The following is a 23,533-nucleotide window of genomic DNA, read 5'->3' as shown; positions in this document are numbered from 1 at the left end:
GTACTACCATCAGAGCCGACGCTGGGCCACAGGAAGGGTAGCCACGCAAGGCAGACCCGAATAGTGTGCTCCCTCCTCCTTGCTGAAGCAGAGGAGCAGCAGGGGCAGGACTGCCACCCTCGTTTTGAGCATGTGAAACCTGCTGATGTTTTCTTTCTTTTGCACTGGGTGACACCACTGTGGGTCAGCACCACGCTGGCCTGGCAGGCAGGAGGGTCTGTGAGCTGCTCTGCAAAGCCACCGTTCCCTTCACAGGAAGTGACAGAACCTCGCACCCTCCCTCTGCTTATGTTTGGGCCTCTGGTACCTCGGTGCTCTCGCCCCCAGCCAGAGCACAGCCCAAGGACAGGGCTTCCACTGCCATGGCTGCTGAGGAAGGGGCCTCTCACCTGCCCTCTTGGCACTGAGAGAGCCGTCCCGGTGGATGACCACGTCCGCGCTGCTCATCATCAGTAGGCTCTGGCCTGACAGGATGCTCCCCAGCAGGTCCGGGACAGGTGCCTCCTCCACGCTCTCCTCCTGGGTGGCAGGGAGCGGCCTCCTGTGGGCAGAGATGCACAGCGGGCCCTGCCATCTAACGGGCCTCCTTCCCACCAAATTTTTGTAGCTTTATTACAGAAATCACCTGACACTAGTGCCCCACCCCACTGCCAGGCAAAAGCTGGCAGTTAAGTACCTCTGCCTGTTTTGTTGGTTTGGTTAAGTCTCTGATTTATTTTTATTTTTTTTGGTCCTGGGGATAGGACTCAGGGAGCTCTACCACCAAGCTACAACAGTCCTTTCTGTTTTTTATTTTGAGTCTGTTTTTTTTTTTTTAATTTTGGATCTAAGTTTCCCAGTTTGACCTTGAACTTGAATCCTCCTGTCTCAGCCTCCTAAGTAGCTAGGATTACTAAGGCAAGGGGCCAAGCAGCAGTACCACTAGAGGCAAGGCTACAGCCAAGACTGGGGTCACCACCCTGTCCCTCCCAGAAGTCTCTACTGCCACACACCTGGAGAGCCCCACGGAGATGGGCCTGGCTACGGGCTGGTGAGACTGCAGAGCTGAGCGGGACAGGACCCTCCGCTTCGTACTCAGAGGAGAGGCAGGGTTTGCAGACAGCTCTTCACTGTTAGAGGAGGACACATGGCAAGGGAAGGGGAGCCTGTGCCCCAGGCTCAGCCCAGGCCCAGGAGACCCCTCCAAGTTCTGTGTCGCCTCACTGAACCCGAGGAGGGTTGGGGGCAGGGGCTGCTACCCTCATTTTGTGAATGTGAAACCTGAGGCTTACCCATGCCCATGGCTCCCAGGGGGAAGGGGAGTGGGCCACATTGGTGGTCGCCCTGCACAGTCACCTGTCAAAGGGGTCCAGCTCGTAGGGGTCCCCAAACAGTGACAAGGAAGCTGCTCCAATATCTGCCCGCATCAGCCCCAGGGAGGGGTCCACTGGCTTGTACACTGATGGCATACAGGTACCTCGGACAGGCCTACAGAGGCCCAGCGTCCGAGCAATTCGAGAACGAGCCGTGACTTCATTCTGAACCAAAGTATCGAAAAAGAATAAATGATCATTGACGTTGCAACCTGAAGAGAGCAACAGGGAGAAGCTCCGGTCAGCAGGACCCACCCCCGGCTGAACAGACACCACCCAGAACCATGGGCTGCGTCTGCACCAAGGGTGAGCCTCGGAGGTTGACCTGAGTACACCTGACGTCCCAGTGAAAGCATAAACTTAGCTGGCCATTGGGTGGCACTAAATTATCTCTATCATCTCTTTCCTTTTTTTGTGGTACCAGGAATGAAATCCAGGGGCACTGAACTACTGAGCCATATCCTCAGCCCTTTTGAGACAGGGTCTCACTAAGCTACACAGGGCCTTGCTAGGTTGATGAGGCTGGTCTTCAACTTGCACGATCCTCCTGCCTCAGCCTCCTGAGCCTTTGAGATTACAGGTGTTTGCCACCGCGCCCACTTGTCCCTCAACAAGAGGGAAAAAACCTCAACCAATGATTGAAACAGCTGTCTGTTGACAACCATGTGAGCAGCAGATGTGGACTCGAAACATCATTTCCATTGTACTTATTCACACGCTCCTTCCTCTAGACTCTAGACAGAGAGGGGACAGAGCAGTCCCAGAAGAAGAAAGGAACTATAGAAATAGGCAGATGAGGGCTGGGGCTCAGAGGTAGTGCACCTGACTAGCACGTGTGAGGCACTGGGTTCAATCCTCGGCACCGCATATGAATAAAATAAAGGTTCATCAACATCTAAAAATATATATATAAAAAAAGGGCTGGGGTTGTGGCTCAATTGGTAGAGTGCTCACCTAGCATGTGTGAGGCACTGTGTTCGATCCTCAGCACCACATAAAAATAAAATAAAGGTATTGTGTTCACTACAACTAAAAAAAAAAAAGGCCAGCCGTGGTGGTGCACGCCTGTAATCCCAGCAACTTGGGAGGCTGAGGCAGGAGGATCACAAGTTCAATTCCAGCCTCAGCAAAAAGGGAGGTGCTAAGAACTCAGCGAGACCCTGTCTCAAAATAAAATACAAAAACAGAGCTGAGGATGTGGCTCAGTGTTCGAGTGTCCCTGAGTTCAATCCCTGGCAAAAAATAAACAAATAAACATGTTGTGTCCGCCTATAACAAAACAAAACTAAACTAAACTTAGGGGAAAAAACAGAAATAGGCAGATGAAGAAGGTAAACTCAGGGTGGATCAGGGTGGAGCCCAGGAGCCTTTGGAGCGCCCAGGAGCCTTTGGAGCGCCCTGGGTGTTGGAGGGGGTGGCACTGACATGGCCAGGCCCCAGAGGTCGAGGGCAGCGTGAGCCCTGGGAGCCACAGAGCTGGGACCAGCATCCACCAGACACGGTCCCCTTTGTCACAGCTTCAGTGGCTCCTTACTCCAGATTCTGATCTCAGTGAATCACCAGACCAGATGTTCAAACTCCATTTAAAACTAAAATGTGCTTATACAAATATTCACCCCAGACATTGATCAGGACAACCACTCTGAGTACAAATTCCAGGGATGCGGCAGACACCTGGTCGAGGGCTGCAGTTCAGGGCTCTCTCTCCCAGATGTCAAAGTGGTGAACGCCTGCCTCACACTGACCGAGTCTAAGGCTCCTGAGAAGGGCCTGCTGGACACAGGCTGCTCATACTCCAAAGAGGGGCTACTGATGCCAGCAAGGGTGTGTCCTTGCCCATTCTACTGGCTTCTGACTGGCCACCCACTGCCCTGGCAGCTGGCTAGCCCAGATGGTGATCTCTGCCCCAGGACAGGCTCCAGGGCTGTGGCACAGCCAGCCCGAGGGCCTAGAATGTCTCTGCACCTTCCAGCTGCACCAAGGCCCTGGCTGGTCTCAGGGAGCCACTGAGGAGCTAGGCCTCCTCCTGAGCCCCGCAGGGCAGCCCCAGCCGGCAGAATACCAGGACGCCACCTTCACCTGGGCCTTCGGGACTCTCCCTTTCCTCCTCTTCCCGTGACGCTGGCGCTTCTTAGATCTTGTGCTGGCACCTTTACTTTTTACAGAAGACCTGGACTGGGTTTTCCTTCTTCCCGGCACTTTCTTCCGTCTCCCTGGAAAGACAATGAGGAATACCTGTGCCCTGTGCTGGGTCCCTCCCCACAGGACTCTGCATGCTGGCTGGGACTGATTCTCTCCCCCTTCTTTCTTCACAGTGCTGGCAAATGAACTCGACCTCACACAATAGGCAAGCGCTCTACCACTGAGCTACACCCCAGCCCTGGCTTGGACTTTTAAAATGCCGAAATAAGCCATAAACATTTAAAGAATAATGTATCCCTAAGGGGAGAGGGAGGGAAGGGGGAGCAACAGGAAGGGCCTCACCTTCCCTGAGTAATCTAGATCTTTTAGACTCCTTCAATATTTTATGTGATTATGAAACAAGAATGGATAAGAAGAAACAGACACTGATAACCAAGAGTCAAGGCAACAATGACCCCACCGTGGCCACTTGTGATGCGGTCACTGACAGCTCTAGAGACTGGAAAAGAGTGAGTACACTGCACCCTCTGCGACAAAAACCAGTGCCAAGGACCCCCTCCTCTCACTGCCATGGACTCTTGCTCCAGGGCCCCTCCAAGACTCAGAGGGGGAGGGAAGCCAGTCCAACAGAGGAGCCCAACATGCTTGTTGGCCGAGTCTGCCAACAAGGCCAGAAACCCTAACTGACCTGCTCTGGAGGACCGCAGACCTGGTGAAGGAAGAAGAAAGATCAGCCTAGGGCAGGCTGCAGATGGTGCAGGAAGGCACGTCTTCCCCAGGGCCTCTAGCTAGTAACCAAGCGAGGAGTGTGGATGCACCCACCTGCACTTTCCCTTCCACGGCCTCAGTTACATGCAGTCAACCACAGTCTGAGCAGATCACATGGAAAATTCCAGAAGAAAGTGCACCTAAGTTTTAAACTGGCATCGTTTTGGGTAGCATGGTGAAATCCTGAGCCATCCCATTCCACCTGGCCATGACTGGGTACCTGGCAGCTGCTCTGGCAATCAGATCTACAACACCCGTGCCAGAGATATTGTGGGAGAGACCGCATCCACGTGACTTTCATTATCGTGTACTAACTGCCATCTCTTACTGCATCCAACCTTTAAGTTCAACTTTATCATATGGTCTGGATTGTGGCTCAGTGGAACAGCACTTGCCTAGCATGTGTGAAGCACTGGGTTTGATCCTCAGCACGTGGGAAGGAAGGAAGGAAGGAAGGAGGGAAGGAAGGAGGGAAGAAAGAAGGAGGGAGGGAGGGAGGGAAGGAAAGAAGGTTGGTTTTGTGTCCATATACAACTAAAAAACTTTTTTTAAACTAAGAAAAAAAAAAAGTTATCATAGGTGATGCATGCAGAGAAAAGGCATGGTATGTCCAGAGTTCGGTGCTATTTTTTTTTTTTTTTTAAATATTTATTTATTTTTTTTAGTTTTCCGCGAACACAACATCTTTGTATGTGGTGCTGAGAATCGAACCCGGGCCGCACGCATGCCAGGCAAGCGCGCTACCGATTGAGCCACATCCCCAGCCCGAGTTCGGTGCTATTAATGGGATATTTTAGAACAGGTCCCCTGAATAAGGGGTACGGCTGAAATGATGGAATGGTGCTGCCTAGTAATTGAGACAGTGCAGCTTTCTGACAGAGTGTACCCTACCCCAGGGCACCCTCACAAATGAAATCTAGCCACAAGAACTCACACAGCTGGTCAGGCCTCTAAGCTCCAACCAGAGTCTTTAAGCAGGCTGAAGGACAGGACACCAGAGATGATGGGCACACCCTATGGGACAGAAGGCCTGGTCCTCACAGGTGGAAAACAGGACAAACACACACAGCCACTGGGCCCAGCACCAATCTGATGCAAATGCACACTTGCCTTTTTGAAATAAGACCGTGCTAAATTGTCCAGGCTGGCCTCAAACTTGACAGTCTCCTGCTTCAGCCTCCTAACAGCTGGGATTACAAGCACAAGCTATCATGTCCTAACTAAAATTTATAAAAAAATTTAATCACATGGGGCTGGGGTTGTGGCTAAGTGGTAGAGTGCTTGCCTAGCATGCATGAGGCACTAGGTCTGATCCTCAGCACCACATAAATGTAAAATAAAGACACTGTTTCCACCTAAAACTAAAAAAAAATATTTAAAAAAATTAATCACATTCATGACACGTTAGAACTTTCAACTCTGGTTACCTCATGGCATTAGAGTTGGTGCTCATTTTCTCAGATTTAACACTGGAACTGTAGGTGTTTTTAAAAGGACTCCCTCTTTGGGGCTGGGATTGTGGCTCAGCGGTAGAGCACTCGCCCAGGACGGGTGAGGCTCTGGGTTCGAACCTCATCACCACATAAAAATAAACAAATAAATAAAATAAAGGTTAAAAAAAAAAAGGACTCCCTCTTTTAGGAATATACTCCAAGATATTTATAGACAAAATGATGATACTATGAAGGATCTACTTCACATAAACGAGAAGGCAGGAGTGGATGGAATTGAGATGAGGGAAAACTGGCTGTGAGCAGACACAGCCCGACGGATGGTGGGGTGAGGCTTACTACTGCCTCTTCCCGTTCACGTGACAGAGGCTTATAAGAGGCACAACAGCAAACTAAGCAAAAGAATACCAACACCGGGGCTGGGGATGTGGCTCAAGTGGTAGTGCGCTCGCCTGGCATGCGCAGGGCGCTGGGTTCGATCCTCAGCACACATAAAAAAGAAAAATAAATAAAGATGTTGTGTCCACTGAAAACTAAAAAAATAAATATTGAAAAAAAAATTCTCTCAAAAAAAAAAAAAAAGAATACCAACACCCACACAGGCACAGCAGGACACATCATGCAAAGGCAGCCAGACAACTCTGCCAGGCTGTCCCTCCTTGATGTCCTTGGTGGGCAAGTCGGCACAAGAGCAACAAGGCCACCCTTGCATTTCTAATCAGAGTGAGGGCAGCAGGCCAGTGCTGCCACCCTAAGCCCAGCCATGTGTAGCAGGAAGACACAGGATGAGACACGGAAAAAGGGAACACGGGTGTGCAACATGTCCTGCCTCACTGGTTTGCACAGCCTGGAGCATGGCTAGGTGCACAGCTCAGCTCTGGTGTCCGCGGGCACTCACCACTGTAGGAAGGAACCCCCGGGGGAGCCCTGGCCAGTCATGCGTGCCCAGGCAGAGTGCACTGGGAGACGCCAGCCTGCGTGCCCATGGACACAGTAAAGCGAAACCCCGACCACACTGCAGGTGGGAGAACGAGCAACACCTGGGACGCTCCCATTCTACTCAGGCGAGTGTGAAACAGTGAGAACTGGAAACACGTTCTGCAGTTCCAACCTCTCTGCTCTGAACTGCCGGAGAGACGCAGACAGGAAACTTCTGCTCACAGAAGGACCTGTGAGTGCCACAGCAACTTCACTCTTCTTTTTCTTTCTGGTACTAGGATTGTCCTGGGCGCTCTACCACTGAGCCACATTCCAGCCCTTTTTGAGACAGGCTCCCACCAAGTTGCCCAGGCTGGCCTTGAATTTGCAAGCTCCCTGCCCCAGCCTCCTGAGTGGCTAGGATGACAGGAGTGGCCACTGTGCCCACATATACTTGACTGAGTAAATTAAGTTACAGAGGGACGAAACAGAGATGACCACATCCCTGGGCCCTGGGGCAGAAGTGTTGGTGGGGGGCGTGCCCATCCTGCCAGGCTCACCTGTCTTCCTCTTCCGTCTCACGGGGCCTCGAGGCGTCAGGGGGCGCTGGTACACTGCTGTGCTCAGGCCTGTTGCAACAGCCTCGATGGTCTCATCCAGCAGAGCAGACATGAGGTACCTTGGCACGTGCTGTTGCAAGATTCAGCACTGGTTAGTGGGCGTGTGCACTGAAGAACACCTTTCTGAGGCAGGGATAGTGCCACTACAGACCTGGAAAAGAGCCCTGGACACAGCCCACTAGAGGCAGCAAGAGAAGTTGGGATATCCTCAGGCTGCAGCGCCACCCTCCCTCCCACAGCCCAGGGCCCAAACAGCCATGAGGACAGTGATCCCTTGCAGGGCTTCTGGGAAGCAAGCTTTGGGCCAGGACAGACTGGGAACGTTAGGCAAGTACCAAGGAACAAATGAAATTCCAAACAAGGAGAAGGAAGGGGACAGGTGGGAGCAAAGAGCAGAGCCCCAGGTGAGCCCTGGTGGAGCAAGGCACCATGTAGGTGTGCAGGCAAAGAGCCTGCAGGGGCCAGGAGGGGCAAGTGAATGAGAGAGAAGAGATTCAAGAGATGAGAAGGACAGCACCCAAGATGCAGTGGACACCGGAAGGAGCAAAGAGCCAGAGGGATGGACTGTGTGGGCTGCAGATGGGAATAGGTCACAGCTTTTCCAACACATCTGGAATTCAGGACACGCCTCCACACCCCAAGAGTAGAGGCACTTCTAATCAGAGAGTGTGACACTGAGCACTGGGAGCTGTGTGTGCCAGAAAGCACACACAGCTCCCTCGACAGGGCCCTAGGGTGTGGGAAGAAGTCTCCTGAGGTCAGGTGGATTGCTTGACTGCTCATCATCAGGGTAACCCCCAAGTCCTGATCCACTTCTGAGACCACAGCACACTGGCCTGCTGGGCTGACTGCATGCAGACCTGGGGCATGGGGCATCTGTCTAGACCAGCACTGCCAACATGTCCACTCTGCCTTTTAGTACACCACTGGGGCCACTCTGGGCAAGACAACCTGGCATCACCCACCCACCTGGACCCTCCTGGCTGTGGAGATCCGGTTCCGGTTCACGGTTGCCCTCACTCTCTCACTCTGACGTGTCCTAGCGATGGCCCGGGTCCGGCCTGCGTTAGGCCGCAGCCTGCTGGTGGTGGGCACCACATCGGCCAAGAGCTGGGAGACCTCCTCCTCACTCACAGGACCGGCATCTCGGAAGAAGAGAACCCTGGGCTGCTGGGCCAGAGGCACTGCACACCACAGGCCCACCCAGGGGGCTACCCTGCCAAGGCAGGCCAAGGCACAGGACAAGGGTTCCTCCTAGGCTGGATCCTCCCAACCTCCAAATCACCAAGCCCACTACCCCCCGCAGATATACCACAATCCTCCAGGTCCTACCCAAGAAGGTATCAAGAAAGCCATTATCTCTGACAGAAGCCCTGGGGTGCTTCCCACCCATGAAACCAACTCAACCCTGTGGCTCTTCTCTAGGACTGTAGGCCCCATGGGGAAGGACCCAAGAGTTCCGTGGGACAGGGACAGCGCGTTACCAGCGGCAGAAGCAGTGGAGGGCACTGCACACTCTGGACAGAACCACTCGTCCACGGGCACCTCCCGCAGAGGGGGCTCTAAACACTCCATGTGGTACCTGTAGGACAAGAGGGTACAGGGGCTGTCAGCCTTGGTCCCTGAGCCCCACAAGCAAGTAAGCTGAGAAGACAGTATCTACATGTGAGCCACCTGCAGTGCACTCTGTGTGGACAGAGCTGTGTCCCCATGTGACAGGAGGGATATCTATTTTGGTTGATGCTCACAGTTCCCTTCCCAAGGCAAGTCACAGAAACCAACCTTCCCTGCTATTCTCTGACAATAGATGACCCACTTCAGAGGGGACCTGCCTATGTAGGCAGGGGACCCTGAGGAATCCCACAGGGGCTTGCTGTCAGCCCTTCACTCAATCATTATGTCAAGACGGGCATCCATGCTTCAATTACACCTACACAGTGAAGTCTCTCACCCTGCAGCAAGCTGTGTGCATGCTCTGTAATGCAACGGTAAACTGCCCTTCTCAGCTCTGCAAGCTGCAGGAGCTGCTCAACTGCACACATCATGTACCTGAGAGAACTGAGTGCAGAAGGTGGGTCAGCACATGAAGACAGCCTGGGCTGGCACCAGCACATAAAGCAGGGGCAGCCTTGGGGGCTCAGCCCCTGCTGTGTCTCTGATGCCACCTCCTGTGCCAGACCTGAACTGAACACTCAGCGCTAACTGCAGCACTGACTGCTTGATGTCGGGAAAACCGCCACGTCTGGAGTGGGAAGTCGCTATGAGAGTTTAACAGGGAAAACCGAGTCTGAGTCTACGTTTATTAGTTGAAGCCCTAACCCTGGTGTGCTGTCTGGAGACAGGGTCTTTAAGGAGGTCTTTACTAAGCGGAGACTCAAAGATGGGGCTCTAATCCGAGATGACTGGGTCTTCGCAAGGAGGGAAGGCCAAGCGAGAAGACTGAGAGGAGGAGGGGCGTCACCAGAACCTCACACAAGACAGATGTGAGGCAGACCTGCAGGAAGCCAGGCCAGCCCCTCTGGGAACACAGCACTCTGAGACACACTAGTGCTAGGATTGAATGCTGGGAAGAACCCTGGGTAGATTCTTAAAATCTTCCCTACACGTTCACAACTTCTTTCAAAGGACTCCAGGGACAGGGCTGGGGTTGTGGCTCAGTGGTAGAGCACTTGCCTAGCACATGTGAGGCACTGGGTTTGAGTCTCAGCAACACAGAAATAAATAAAATAAAGATATATTAAAAAAAAAAAAGGGACTCCAAGGTCTCAGTAGGTTCAACTGGTGCCCCCTGCTGAGCTCCAGCTGCCTTCAGAGATGCTGCTGCTCCATCCCAGCAACCCCAGCAAGTGGAAGTCACTTCTGCAAGCAACAAATGCCAACCAATGGCCAGGCCAAGCCTGCATTACTGCAACTAACTCCAGAGAGGAGGACATGAACTGCAGGTTCAAATTTGGACATGGACCAGGAGGTGGCTGCAAGTTCCACCCAGTTACAGTGCAGGGACCAGCAGCTCAGCCCATACCAGGAGCTCTAGGCTCTTGGGAGTGCAAAGGGCGGGTAGATATGGCTACCAAGAGTGGACAAACCACTGACAGTGGGTAAGGGACGGGTGTGGTGATAAGTGGCCCAGCAAGCTTGTCTCCCTGTGAACCTATACACTGGGTTGTGATTTTTATTTTTATTTTTTTAAATTCAGAGATAATCTGCAACTTGATGAATAAAATAAAAGGTACGTTTGGGGGCTGGGAGTGTAGCTCAGTGGTACAGCACTCGCTTAGGACGAGTGAGGCACTTGGTTCAATCCTTACACCACATAAAAATAAATCAATAAAACAAAGGTACTGTGATCATCTACAACTAAAAGACAAAAATTAGAAAAGAAGAAAAAGGTACATTTATAGGTAGCCTTGATTCCTTTTCAAAATGAATAATTAACTTTTGACTTGTAAGTTAAAAGACTTAACTGTAAAATTTAGCACACAGCAAATGTTAACAGTATGTGGATGCACAGAAGTACAGAACCATGTAATTATTAGTTTTCATTTTTTAAACCCATCAAATTTTTACATACTTGAGTTGCTTTATCTGCTAAATAATCCAATGACATAAACCAATATATTGGATTTACAAATGTAATGTACGTTTACAAGGAAAAACTGTAATGATGTTGTAAAATCCCCAGGAATCACTGTTAAAAAACCAAATACTGATTTAAAAAATGAGAGGGCTAGGGTTGTGGCTCAGTGGTACAGCATTTGCCCAGCATATGTGAGGCACTGAGTTCAATTCTTAGCATCACATATAAATAAAGTTCCATCAACAAGTAATTAAATATTAAAAAAAAAAAAAAAAGAACTGTAAGCTTGCTGAGCACAGTGGCACATACCCATAATTCTAGCAGTTGGGAGTCTGAGGCAGGAGGATTGCAAGTTTGAGGCCAGCCTGGACAACTGAGTAAGTTGTTATTCAAAAATAACAAAAATAAATAAATATAAAAGGGTTGGAGGTGTGGCTCAGTGGCAGAACACTCATCTAAATGTGTGAGGCACTGGGTTCCATACCCAGCACCAATTTAAAAGATTAAAAAACAAAACAGGCTTGTGGTCAAACTCCTCAGCACCTCTCCAGCAGGCACAGGGGCTCTCACCCTGCAGCTAGGGCTAGGCCTGGCCAGGCCCCTCCTCCACGTGCTGGATGAGCAATGGCAGTGCTTGTGCACAGAGGTCTGAGTGCTGAGTGCTGAGGTATCTATCTCCATGCAGCCCCATTTCTTGAGCTTTCGGCTGATGCTCACAGTGAGCCAGTGATCAAGTCACGACAGTGTGTCCAGGGTGGTGCACTAACAGTGTTTTGAGGACATCTGACCTGGCTGTACCCCAATCCTCCAGACTTACATCAATAGAATCAGCACATGACAGAGCTGGTGGCAGTGGTACACATCTGTGGTCCCAGCTACGTGGGAGGTTGAAGTGGGAGGATCACTGGAGCCCAGGAGCCCCAGGCCAGCCTCGGCAACAGTGAGACTCAGTTTACTTTCAGAACACAAAAACCATAAAACAAAACCAAAACCACAACCAGCACATACTACCCTCAGTACTACTCTCAGCAGCGAATACCTTTAGGAATCCTGAAGAGTAAATGATCAATAGGGTCAAGGCCTTCGGTGAACTGTGGGGAAATGTGGATTTAGGCTGAGTCTCTAAGGAAGGAGGGAGACAGCACAGTGCAGGTTTGAGAGCTGAGGTACAACCATGCCCAGTTCCCTGCATGGCACTGAGCTCCCACAGGCCATGACAAGGACACAGGTGACCCAGGTCTGTCAGGAAGAGCAACAGGGGCTCGTGAACAAATGCAGGAATGAGTGGAGGGGCGGGGGGAGCAGCTGCGTCAGCCAAGTCAAGGCTACAGCTAGGTGACCATGACCATTAGCCACAGGCCAACCCCAATCCTCCAGTCTGAGGACATTACAGGTCCACCAGTTTCCTCAGCTCTTTCCACATCTTGAGATACATGCCCAAGAACAAGTTACCCATAATCCCTTCACCACAATTTTATAGTAGAAAAACTCTTTAAAAATCAATAGGCAGGGGCTGGGGATGTGGCTCAAGCGGTAGCGCGCTCGCCTGGCATGCGTGCGGCCTGGGTTCGATCCTCAGCACCACATACAAACAAAGATGTTGTGTCCGCCGAAAACTAAAATAAATAAATAAATATTAAAAAAAAAAAAAAAAAAAAAAAAAAAAAATCAATAGGCAAAGCCCTGGCAGGAGATCTAAACCCAAGAGATTAAATAACGGGGGACACCAGTAGATTCCTGCAGGAAGGGCCATGTGAACGCACAGCAGGCGTCCCTGGCTCTGCTACAGGGCTAGGGTGCACAGGGGAATCAGAAGCACATCCAGGGACAAGGCAGGCAGTGGTCACCCTGCTTCAAGCTAGCCACAGCCTCCTTCCCATGTTCTTCTCGCTCTCTTTTCTGTCTTGGTGTGTTCTGTGGCCTCAGCATGTTTTCAGGAAAGTGGACGTGCAGACAGCAGGAGTGGGGAGAGCCTGCAGTGTCTGCTGTCTGCTGGACTTGGTGCTGCTGCTGAGGGCAGGCAAGCTCAGCGCTTGAGGCAGGAGCTGTGGTGCTCCTCATCCCACAGTCTGCAGCAGGCACATGGGCAGACCCACCACCCTTACCCAGCGTCACAGCCATCGCAGAGCAGGAGCCGGTCCTCACGGTCGCTTCTGCCACACACCTCACAGAAGGTCGGGTCCTCCTCTTCCTCATGGGCTCTGGTGCTCTCCACTGGAATCTGAAGAGAGAACTGCCGGTAGTAATGGTGGAGACCCAGAATCTAGGTCAGCTTGTGGGATGATGTGCAGCTAATCCTGAGTGGCTCTACTGACCTAAGATCTATCTGGGCCCACAGGCCTGAAGTCCTGAATTAACACAGTGATCTCCACGTTTTCTAAAGGCCAATAACTGTAAGGAAAAATGGCTCAACAGAAGGAAAGCACAACACATGGGGAGGGACCTGCAGTCCAGAGTGGGCAGGCAGGACACTGCTGGAGGGAGCACCTCGAGGCTCAAGTATGCTCCAGGAGACTGAAGACGTGAAGAGCAGAGGGCAGCTTTAAAGCAGCATGCCTCGACAGCAGAACTGGACAGGATGAGGCTCAGTGGCAGAGTGCACACCAAGCACACATGAGGCCCTGGTTCCACCCCAGCACCACACACACAGCTCAGAAACCACTAATAAGTAAGCAGACTCAGAAACATGCCTGCCAGAACACGACACCTTGGTGCACAGGCTCCCTTGGTGCACGGAGGCCGCCATGCGGTGAGAGCACATGCCCGACTCTACCCTCTGGACACCAAGGTCTTTAGACACTCAGGTGTCTGTGAACATGCTTTCTCCAATGGGATGCTTGTGTCAGGATAAAGAAGTCAAGGACACCCACCAACCCTGCACCTGGCCTGCACAGCTAGAATTGGTCCCAGACCTCTCTCCAACAAGAGGCCCACATGCCACTGGCACCTCCTTTAGGTAGGAGAAATGGCCTACATAACACATGTGCGAGCTGACACTGCCAGAGACCTCAAGCCACCCTCAAAAAGGGTTACATGATGGCCTGGGATACTGAGCCAGCAAAACATAGCAGCCACTTGCAGCCCAAACCCAAGAGGCCAGTGCAGGCACAATGCCATCTGTCCCAAAGAAATGTGCATCCAAGAGAGCCAGACTTCTACATCTGTGGTTTCTTGGACTTTGTATGTAAAAGAGTAGGTGTGTAGCTGCAAACACATGCCAGGGCTATCTAGGGTTCAAAGGCTCTGGGAAATCCCCACAGGCCTCTCAACACTGCTTATCACCGAGAGAAGAATGCTCAGGGTCAGGGCACTTGCCTAGCATGCAGGAGGCCCTGGGTTCTATCTCCAGCACCGCACACACACCACAGAAGAGCAGATAAGCAGAGGCAAGTACAGGGGAGCAGAGGCAAAGACTGCCTCCTTCCAGTCTCAACAGTAAGCAATTAGCTCAGTACTCTCTGAAATCTGGCCCCTCTCCCCTCAGCAACGTCCTCTCTCCTGCCGCTGCTGAAGCCCTGTAATGAGGAGGGTGCAGAATACAGACCCAGGAACCACAACATCCCAGTCACTGCCGCACCCACAGCCTGAAGTTCAGACAGGCTTCAGCTCTGGGTTTGTGCTTGTGGCTGCAAAGGGCACTTCAGTGCATTGCAGAAAAGCATATAGCCAGCACCTCCTCACTTGAGGAAAGCAAATCACCTTTTAAAAGCATGCTCCTTCCCACAAGACAGGCACACAAGTAGGAAACAGGCAACATCTACACTTACCTTCTTTAAGATTTTACCACCAAACTGAGCTCGAATACAAATACATTTAAATATTGTTCGATCAACTGGACAGGAGTTGGCATTCTGTAAGAAATAAAAACTGCATCAGAATCCTGCAGAATCACCTTCACTGTCAGTACTGTCTTGGAAATTCATTTTGAAGTCAAGTTCTTTTTACACCAAAATTGTTCAACTGAACACCTCCATGTGCCAGGCCCTGTGCTGAGATGAAGGACACTGCACAGAGATTCGCCTGCCTGTGGAGCTGCCACCCAGGAGGGAGAAGAAAGCCGTGTGCCTGTCCCAGTTGAGATGCCAGTGGCAAGGACTAAGAGCGCAGCTGGGCGGGAAGGAGCAGAATGGGCGGCCCTTTAGGGGCTTCCCCTGCCAGAGTCCACAAGACTGCTGCAGGCTCCCCAGAGCTTCTTTAGCATTTGTTTTCCTAGTGTGGATCCTAATCAGACACATGTTGCACCTGTTTTCTCCTTGCCTTGCCCAGTGTCTTAAGAATCCTCTACGGAGGCATCCTGTAGCAGTACAACATGCTCATTTGGGCTGTACATTTTGGTGAGTTTTGACAAATGTGTATTTCCCAGAACTACCACCCCAGTTCTGCCATCTTACCCACCCTGCATCCTGTTCCTACAGATAGTGCAGGAGAGCCTTCCCTGGTGTGTGTGTGTGTGTGTGTGTGTGTGTTTTGGTACTGGGGACTGAACCCAGGGGCGCTTAATCACTGAGCCCCAGCCCCAGCCCTTTCTCGTGTTTTATTTAGAGACATGGTCTGAGTTACTTAGCACCTTGCTTTTTTTGTGGGGAGCTGCTCTAAATGATCACACCTTCCAGTCCTGATGCACCAGGCTCTGATCAACCACTGCATTCGTTGTGGCTTGGGCAGTGACCCGCTCGGACAGCAAGGCCAGTCTTCTGAGTAGGCCTACCTCTAGGGTTGAGCTACACTCACCTGTTCCTTTGTAATTCACCCCTTTGCCCTGTTTGGGATAGAATGTTCCATGGAAACTCCCTTTGTGTGTCCCCTTCTCTTGCTCTGTCTTTGGACATGGCCTTCCTAGATGTCAGTCAACCTGGTGACAGCAGACATCACCAAGCTAGGCTTAACCCCCTGAAACCTGACCCCTTGCCTCATTTGAATGGCTTCTCCACAATAAAAGGGTTCAGCATCTGCTCTCTCTTTCCATGACCCCTAAGGTCAGAGAAACCATCACAGGACCTAAAGGAAAAGGTATTTCTCTGTCTCTGTGTGATTATTTCATGCAGCCTAGTTCACCTGGAGTGACCCTCAGTGTTTTAGACATGAGACACGACAACTTTTGCTGAGGCTGGCTTTGAACTTTTGATCCTCCTGACTCAGCCTCCTGAGCAGCTGGGATTACAGGTGTGTATCATCACTCGTGGCTATTCCCTGGGGTTTCTTACAAATAGAATCACAATGTGAGCTGCTCCCACGGGGCTCTGCCCCTTTCAGTGGGCAGGGGTGGCCATAGCCACATGCTGTCTGGTCACCTGCCATGCCCTTCTATCTGCATGCCAGTCTATGTGGACCTGGTGTGCACACCAGAGGCCTTATACATGATATTCCCCATGAGTCTGTGTTAACCGGGGCCAGCAAGGGGCACAGCCAGTGTTGCTGAGTGCCCTTCTCCTGACCTTCAGGTCTAACACTCTGCTAAGTGTGACAGAAATCCCTGCACTTTCTTCCAGAGGTCCCAGAGTTCTGCTTTCCAACTCCAGGACCTAGATCCATCTGGCAGTTTGGGGTGAGCTAGCCCAACATGCCACTCACTGTCTGCCTTCTCCAACCCCAGAGGCTGCCTGATGCTCCAGTGTGTCAAGGCCTCTCAGAACCCTGCACTCTCCGTGCATCTGGCTTACATTCTGGACCATTTCAGTCAAATCACTTCAGTTTTACAAATCCCAACATCCAGGAAGCTAGGTCTCCCTTTTCAAAGCTATCTTGGCAGCTCTTGCTTTCCCAGCCTCCTTTAGGAGCTTCACCGTCCACCACATGCCATGGGCCTCCCAGCAGGACTCAGAGCCTGTATCACTGTGACCACCTCTGTGAACAGACTTCCCTTCTGGAAAGTGGTCTTCTCCATTCAGTTGCAATTGTTTTTAGAAAAGTTGCTTAAGTGTTTTATATATCTGGTTTCTTTCCTTTTTGGGGGGAGCAGTACTGGGGACTTAACTTGTGATCCTCCTGCCTCAGCTTCCGGAGCTGCTGGGATTACAGGTGTGTGACACTCTGTCTGGCTATTTCTATGTCCAATTTTTTATCTTCATGAACCTTATATCTAGCAATCTGGTTAAACACAGCATTTCAACAATTCATTTGTAAAATTTTACTGATAAGCTTATTCCTTGCAGGTGCCTTCTCCTGATACATAGACCTTTAATTTTTCTTATTATTTTTCAACAAGTATCAAATAATTAATATATAGCAAATATGTCGTCTGGCACCCCAATTTAAACAAAGGCTTTGCTTGCCCAAAGAAAAACCTAACCTTGAATCTAATCTGGGTGGCACCCACCACAGAACAGGAAGTAAGAGAGACAGAGGAAGGCTCGAGCTCACAGAAGTCACCCCAGCACATGGGCCACAGGGATGGCACAACGCTGTCTACTCCCACCCTGAACCAACCATGCAGATGTTCCTAAGCTGTGGGGACACGGGACAGAAGAGGAGGGGCACTGGCAAGATCTTGTTGACACTGTAGCTAGCAGCTAGGGTGGGAGCATCTGAGTGGGGGAAGTAGCCATGAGACACTGACTTACCCTGGACCACTCGACAATGCAGTCCAAGCAGAAGTAGTGGGCACAAGTCTCTGGTGTGCCCACGGCCTGGTCTCTGAACACATTGAGACAAATTGGGCAGCTCTCCACATCCTCGTCAGAACTGAGAGTGCCCCTGGCTTCCAGCTTCCCCTGAGCATCTGCTGCTGCCACCAACGTTTCCACTTCATCTTCAGAATCTTGGGAACCTTGAAAGAGCGGAAACATTCCAACATTAGCAAACGACAGGAGTGGCTGTGTGAACAGGAACACTGGCTGCAAGTGGGCCCAACCTGTACTCAGGACAGGGGACTCTACTCGGTCCTAGCTCCTGATGGGACACACAGCCCTATCCACCTGCAAGGGCACAGTCATGGGGCACCCATGACCCTGAGGAGCCTGCCCTGCAGCCATGTATACCACCATTCCTCACCTGAAGCTTCTTCAACCACAGCTGCTTCTAAGCCAAGGGGACAGGGAGGCAGGCTAAGCAGCCATCCCAGGTCCTCTTACCGCAGCCCCATGATGCAAGGTGGTCCCTAGGGACCAGCACAGGTCTCAAAGACAGATCTCACTGTGGGCCTCTGAACATGCTGCCACTACACAGCTGCATGTGTCTCCAACAGTTCTTTCGAAAAACACAATCACAACGGGACCATGTGCCTTCAGATAAGACCTCCTTTCAGGGCCCCTTCTTCCTCTTCCTTTGGGATACAGAGGGCACAGATTTCTAAGTGGGCCACTGGTTACATCAGATGTGGACTATTTCTAGAGGTTTGGTGATGAGGCCTGATCAGCATGTAAGTAGCCAACACATTCAACATGTCTTCTCTTTGTCCTGCACTCCACCAGAGCAGTGCCAAACACAAAGGACCCACGTTCCCCTGTACCACAAAAGCCACTCCCACCAGCTCTAAGACTCTGCCCCCTGTGGTCAGGACCAGAGGAGGTGCTTGCATGTCGTCTCCAGGGCTCTCCTGCTACCCAGAAAAAGGAGAATTATCCCCAGCTGCCCAACCTCATCAGGTGAGTGCTTTTTTTTTTTTTAAAACCTGGGAATTGAACCCAGGAATTCTACAACTGAGTTACATCACCAGTCTTTTGAGACATTCTCACTAAGTTGCCAAGGCTGGACTCACACTTATGATCCTCCTGCCTCCAAATTATTGGGATTACAGGCAAGAGCCACCACACACCTGCCAGATGAGCTATTTTGAAGTAGAATTTCTCTAGCTACTTGCAGAGACAGTAATCAGAGAAGAATGCTCCTGCTGGGCCAGAAAAACTGAAATAGCTAACACATGTGGCCAAGGCAGTGCGTGGCCCCCAGGAGCTGAGGACGGTCCCACCAAAAGCAGCCAGAAAACAGCACTTCAGTCTTTCAACCCTAGAAATACTGCCACCAGGCAGAGCTTGGAGGAGGACCTGAGCCTGAAGGGAAGTGTGGCCCGACCAATGCCTTGCAGTCAGCTGGTGGATACCAAGACTGACCAGCAGAAACACTGGGATAATGAATGTGCTGCTCCTGGTTCCTGAGTCTGTGGTGCCTTGTCACACAGTACTGGAAAACTAATAAAGGGATATGCACAACATTTTGGATAATAAATGGACAGTAGATTGACAAATGCCCTCAGCTTTCTTGCTTAGTGCCCACAGCAGAAGTAGGAGATGCCTGGTGATCAGATTCTTCCTATGAATCCCAAAGGCAAGGAACTGGTGACCTTAAGGCTGCCTGAGCTCGACACAGTGCCCAGCCCACAGAGCAATGCCTTTGGCTGTTGGACGATGACCCCTAGCATGAACAAAGAGGAGAAGGTGGGCGAGGCCCTGAGCAGTCTTCCTTGCTGGGGCTACTATAGAATACCTTGGACAAACAAAGGACCACAAGGTGTAGACAAGCACTAACCCCAGCAGGACAGCAGGTGGCTGGCCTGAGACACCAGGGCATGGAGACTCTGCCAAGAGTTCAAGGAGAATTGCATGGAGACTACTCTTGAGAGGAGACAGGACCGCATGCCAGACAGAGGAGGCCTGTCCCGCAGCAGAGCAGCTGTGAATGTACTGCACGATCACAACAATCACTACAAACAATGATGACCGTACTGTCTGGAGAGCTGGAAAACAAGGACCGTGGGATGAGGCAGCGGGTCCGAGTTCAGTTGTCATCTCTTATGGTAAGATTTGAGAGACACTAGCTCAAGCTGGGAATGCAACAAACAATAGGAAAAGCAACTGATGTGTTTCAGGAGCCAACACCAAGGCAGGAGAGCCAACAGGCAGAGTAGACACAGGCTGCCCATGGCAGGGAGCCTTGGTACACAGAAGCCCTTGAGGGACTTCCTCCTCAGCCACTGGGGCACCTCCTGCCTGTTGTTCCTCCTGCTGGCGTGGGAGGAACACGGTGGGGTGCCTGCCCACACTCAGCTGAGGTTCTGGTCTCTGCCTATCGTCCTACAGTAACAAATACTCCATCCCTGACCCAAGTCCACCCTGCCCAGCCAGCTCCTGTCCTGTAAGCTGTGGCTTAACTTTGTTTCTGGGGAAGCTTTCCTCCCCTACCAGGCCTGGAGTCTTCCCCTCCAATGCCTACCAGCTCTGGGTCAGCAGGGATCCTGGGTAAGCTTACACCTGCCTTCACTCCAGCCACAAACAAGAGTCTCTGGCACTGAAGCTTCCAGGAATGGTCAACAGGGAGTGACTTCATAGCACTCAGTGTCCTCTGCCCTTAGCTCAGGCAAGGCCAGCACCCATGCCAAGATCTGCTGTAGGTGGGACAAACCCAACTCAACACTAGGAAATAGGTACAAAATCCCCATCAGTGACCTTTACACCCAGGACAGAATCTGCAATTCTTGCTCAGAATTGGAAGTCCAACCTGGGGAAGTGGGTGGTAAGCACACAAAGCTGCTGGCTCACGATGCATCAGTCCTACTCCACAAACAAGGGTCACTTTTCTGGAACACTCAAACACTAACAGCCATCATGAAAGACTGAGGCACACTTTTGGACTTCCCACAACAGGAAGGCAGAGGTGGGCCTGACTTCTAGCTACACTGAGGCCCTCCTCTGGGGAGGGCAGCACCTGCTCAGGGCAACGCAAGAAGCCATAGCACTGTGCCACAGCACATATGCCCTTCAAGCACTGGTCCTGCAGGAGTCTACACACCCCTCAACCACTGTATGTGGGCCATAAACCTCTTAAAAGCCCTGAGACATGCTTGTCAGCTGTCAGACAGAACAGAGAATGCGCCACTGCATGGAGTCACTGCCACACCCATGTGGAGGTCTGGTGGTCCTGGGCACATCCCCTGGGGCACAATAGACTGTCCAGCGCCTGAACGGCAAGCCCAAGCCCTCGTGGCGGGGGACAAGGGCTGCCAAGACCTCTATTTGTGGCACCAGCTTCTAGTCTGGTTGCGTGTGCCTGCAGTGTGTGCCACTTGATGTTCTAGATATTTTAGTTTCACCCTAACAGAAGAGAAGCCTGGAGGACCATGTTGTTGAGCTGAACTTCCAAACAAAAGACTGCAGCAGAAATGAGCCACTGTCTGCGGGCTTCAGGAGTGGAGAGCAAAGACTCTCCCCACAGCTTAGTGAGTACAGCTACCCAGGTTCTGCCAAATGCTGTCCCCACCCAGCCCACTCAGATGCCAGCAGGCTCACCTGATTCATCTTCTGGGTCTTCCTCCTCAGAGGCTGCCTCCTCATCCTCTCTGTCTGAGCAGTCTCCATGCTCACTGCCCGTGTCGTCCTCAGAGTCCCCACTGTGACCATCGCTGCTTTCTTCTAGACCTATGTCACCAGGGGAAATCACAGACCGTGGGGGCAGCGTCACAGCAAGGCAGCATAGAGCCAAGGATGCTCTGCGCATGCACAGGAGAGTACAGGACACCTGCCACGGGGCAACTGGGACAGGTGGAGATGAGTGAAGGGAAGAGGGGAATGCCCAAAGTCCTTTTGTCCTGCATGTGTTGCCTGCATTAAAACTAAGACAAAAGACTGGGTGCAGGAGACTAAGGCAGGAGGACGCTTGAGCCCAGGAGTTCAAGGTAGGCCTGGGCAACACAGAAAGACCCTATCCCAAAACACCAAAAATAAACAACATGACAAAAAGAATCAATGTACTACACTTCTACAATTTAAATTCAAAGAATAACTTTTTTAAAGGGTCAAAAGCTGAAAACTGACGCACACAGACAACCTCCTGGAACAGCAGATACCCGAAAAAACTCTAGGCACCAGAATCCACCAGGGACATCCCTCCTAGCCAGGGCTCACCAGCACTGCTGGCCAGGTCTGCAGGGCCCAACCGGGGGCATCCATCCGGACACGGGCTCTGTGCCACAGGCTGGTCCAGGCTGTCGTCATCCATTGTTGCACATTGGAACTCAGCTCTGAAAGAAAGAGGAGCCAGGGAATCTCCAAAGTGTCAGGGCTGCAGAGCCCCAGAAAGAACAACAGTCACTCTCTCCTGTCATGTTGCTGGTGCTGGAACCTTTCCGTGCATGTTGTTTGGGGCATAAGACAACACATGCAGCAACTCAACCACACAGAAAGATACTACAGAGCCAGGTGGTAACCACACCTGTATCCCAGAGACTAGGGAGGCTGAAGCAGGAGGATCACAAGTTTAAGGCCAATCTCAGCAACTTAGCAATACTCTGTCTCAAAAAAGGATGGGGATGTAGCTCAGTGGTAGAGTGCCCTTGTATTCAATACCTAATACCAAAAAAAAAAAAAAAAAAAGATACTGGCTCCTACAGAGCCACATGCAAAGCCAGGTCCAAACACTGGAGGATTTGCCACATGTTGGTACAAGCACCTCAAGGAGTCCCAAGGCCAGAAATGAACAAAATGGATATTTCCTGGGCTGAGGCATAGCGGTACTTGTCAACTGAGGCCTGGTCACCAGGAAGCTGTCTGCCTTCCACTCCATGGGTGCGTCACTCTTGGCCAAGGCTGGGCCAGCAGCCTCTATTTAGCTGACCACTATCAGGAGGCAGCAAGACTCAGCAGAGGCACCTGGGGCCTTGATCACAAGTCAGTCCGTGGAGTCCTTGTAGTGCCCAGGCTGGGAGGCAAAGCAGACCAAGATCACACTGCTAGGCCCAGTCTTCAAACATGGCTCAACATAACCCTCCTTGTACCCCAGGGCCTCAAACTTTGATCCCCACAGAAGTCCAAAGAAGGGCCCTTTCTTGTCAGCGCTGCTCCCTTCAATTTCTAGGTGGCCCTAGAGGAGATGCCTCTCATGTGGAATTCACTCAGGAACCCAACAGAACACAATGAAGTCTACTGCAGCACCACAGGCTTCCCATGAGACCCCCACCTCTGAGGCAGGAGAATGGGGATGGGCTTGACTCTGCAGTCAGATTCACTTCCCTCCCTAGGCTGCAGAGACTCCGTGTCCACTGCAGTGGCTGGGAGTGGGCTACTACCCCTAGAGTCACCTTCTCACCAGTCCCCTATCACCTCCCCACATGATGGGCACTACAGAGCTCCAAGTCCTCCAACGCCTGCTAATCAGCGAGGGAATGCTCCTTTGAGGAAAGCGCCAATGGACAAATGTCACTACTATCAAAAAATGGCGAACCAAGACGTGGTTTTGCCAAATTAACTGTTCCTCTCCCTGCTGCCCCAAAGTTAAGATAATTGGCCAAATCCCCACTCAGAGAAGCGTCTGCACCCTGCTGCTGATGAGTTCAGAAATCTGGTAGGGAGTGCTGGCCAGATTCCTGCTGGAAAACTGACCCAAGGAGGCACAGGCAGGCAGGCAGTGAGACCATGCTATAGCCCATCCAAGATGATGACAACTCTCCCACACTGAGACCCAGCATTGGCCACGGATCTCAGGTAAAAGGATCTGTAAAGCTCTGGCCAGGCCTCCTGCTCCACTGCCTGCTTTGCCCTGACTGCATGCAGGTAAGGAAGGTGGAGAAGCACACACCAGCCTAAACAGGGTATACTTCAGGGAGACCAAGAAATGTGACCCCAATACGACCTAGGTAACAGCAGGGCAGAGCTGGGAGCAGTTCTAGGGCCTAACTGGTGGACAGCAAATCCCTCACTTAAATGATGTATTACACACAAGGTCAAACCTATGAACACAGAACTCCTGTCTTCTCTCCTGATGGACTGTGACCAAGAG

At 51.5% G+C, this 23,533-nt stretch overlaps 1 protein-coding gene across 5 annotated transcripts in view; it reads right to left on the bottom strand.

Annotated features, from left to right (window-relative positions):
* Positions 1 to 23,533, bottom strand: part of Phrf1 (PHD and ring finger domains 1) — a 29,948-nt gene that overhangs the window by 4,675 nt on the left and 1,740 nt on the right. For 3 of the 5 annotated variants that reach the window (XM_046444679.1, XM_046444683.2, XM_046444682.2), the window contains exons 2-13: positions 21,664 to 21,779; positions 21,049 to 21,177; positions 17,389 to 17,594; positions 14,596 to 14,679; positions 12,934 to 13,049; positions 8,736 to 8,833; positions 8,221 to 8,396; positions 7,192 to 7,321; positions 3,426 to 3,565; positions 1,336 to 1,517; positions 993 to 1,109; positions 390 to 541 (exon numbers count right to left, since the gene is read on the bottom strand). In XM_046444679.1, coding sequence (XP_046300635.1) covers positions 390 to 541; positions 993 to 1,109; positions 1,336 to 1,517; positions 3,426 to 3,565; positions 7,192 to 7,321; positions 8,221 to 8,396; positions 8,736 to 8,833; positions 12,934 to 13,049; positions 14,596 to 14,679; positions 17,389 to 17,594; positions 21,049 to 21,177; positions 21,664 to 21,757 — 1,624 coding nt within the window. In that variant the 5' untranslated portion in view covers positions 21,758 to 21,779. The remainder of the gene's footprint in view (positions 1 to 389; positions 542 to 992; positions 1,110 to 1,335; positions 1,518 to 3,425; positions 3,566 to 7,191; positions 7,322 to 8,220; positions 8,397 to 8,735; positions 8,834 to 12,933; positions 13,050 to 14,595; positions 14,680 to 17,388; positions 17,595 to 21,048; positions 21,178 to 21,663; positions 21,780 to 23,533) is intronic. The other 2 variants (XM_046444680.1, XM_058579308.1) reach the window with 2 other exon arrangements.

This window comes from Marmota monax, unplaced genomic scaffold (assembly GCF_021218885.2).
Source record: "Marmota monax isolate L192 unplaced genomic scaffold, Marmota_monax_Labrador192_F-V1.1 WCK01_AAM20220418_F8-fsc00038, whole genome shotgun sequence".
In the NCBI taxonomy this organism is placed as follows: Eukaryota; Metazoa; Chordata; class Mammalia; order Rodentia; family Sciuridae; genus Marmota; species Marmota monax.
This window is presented reverse-complemented; position numbering and strand designations above follow the sequence as displayed.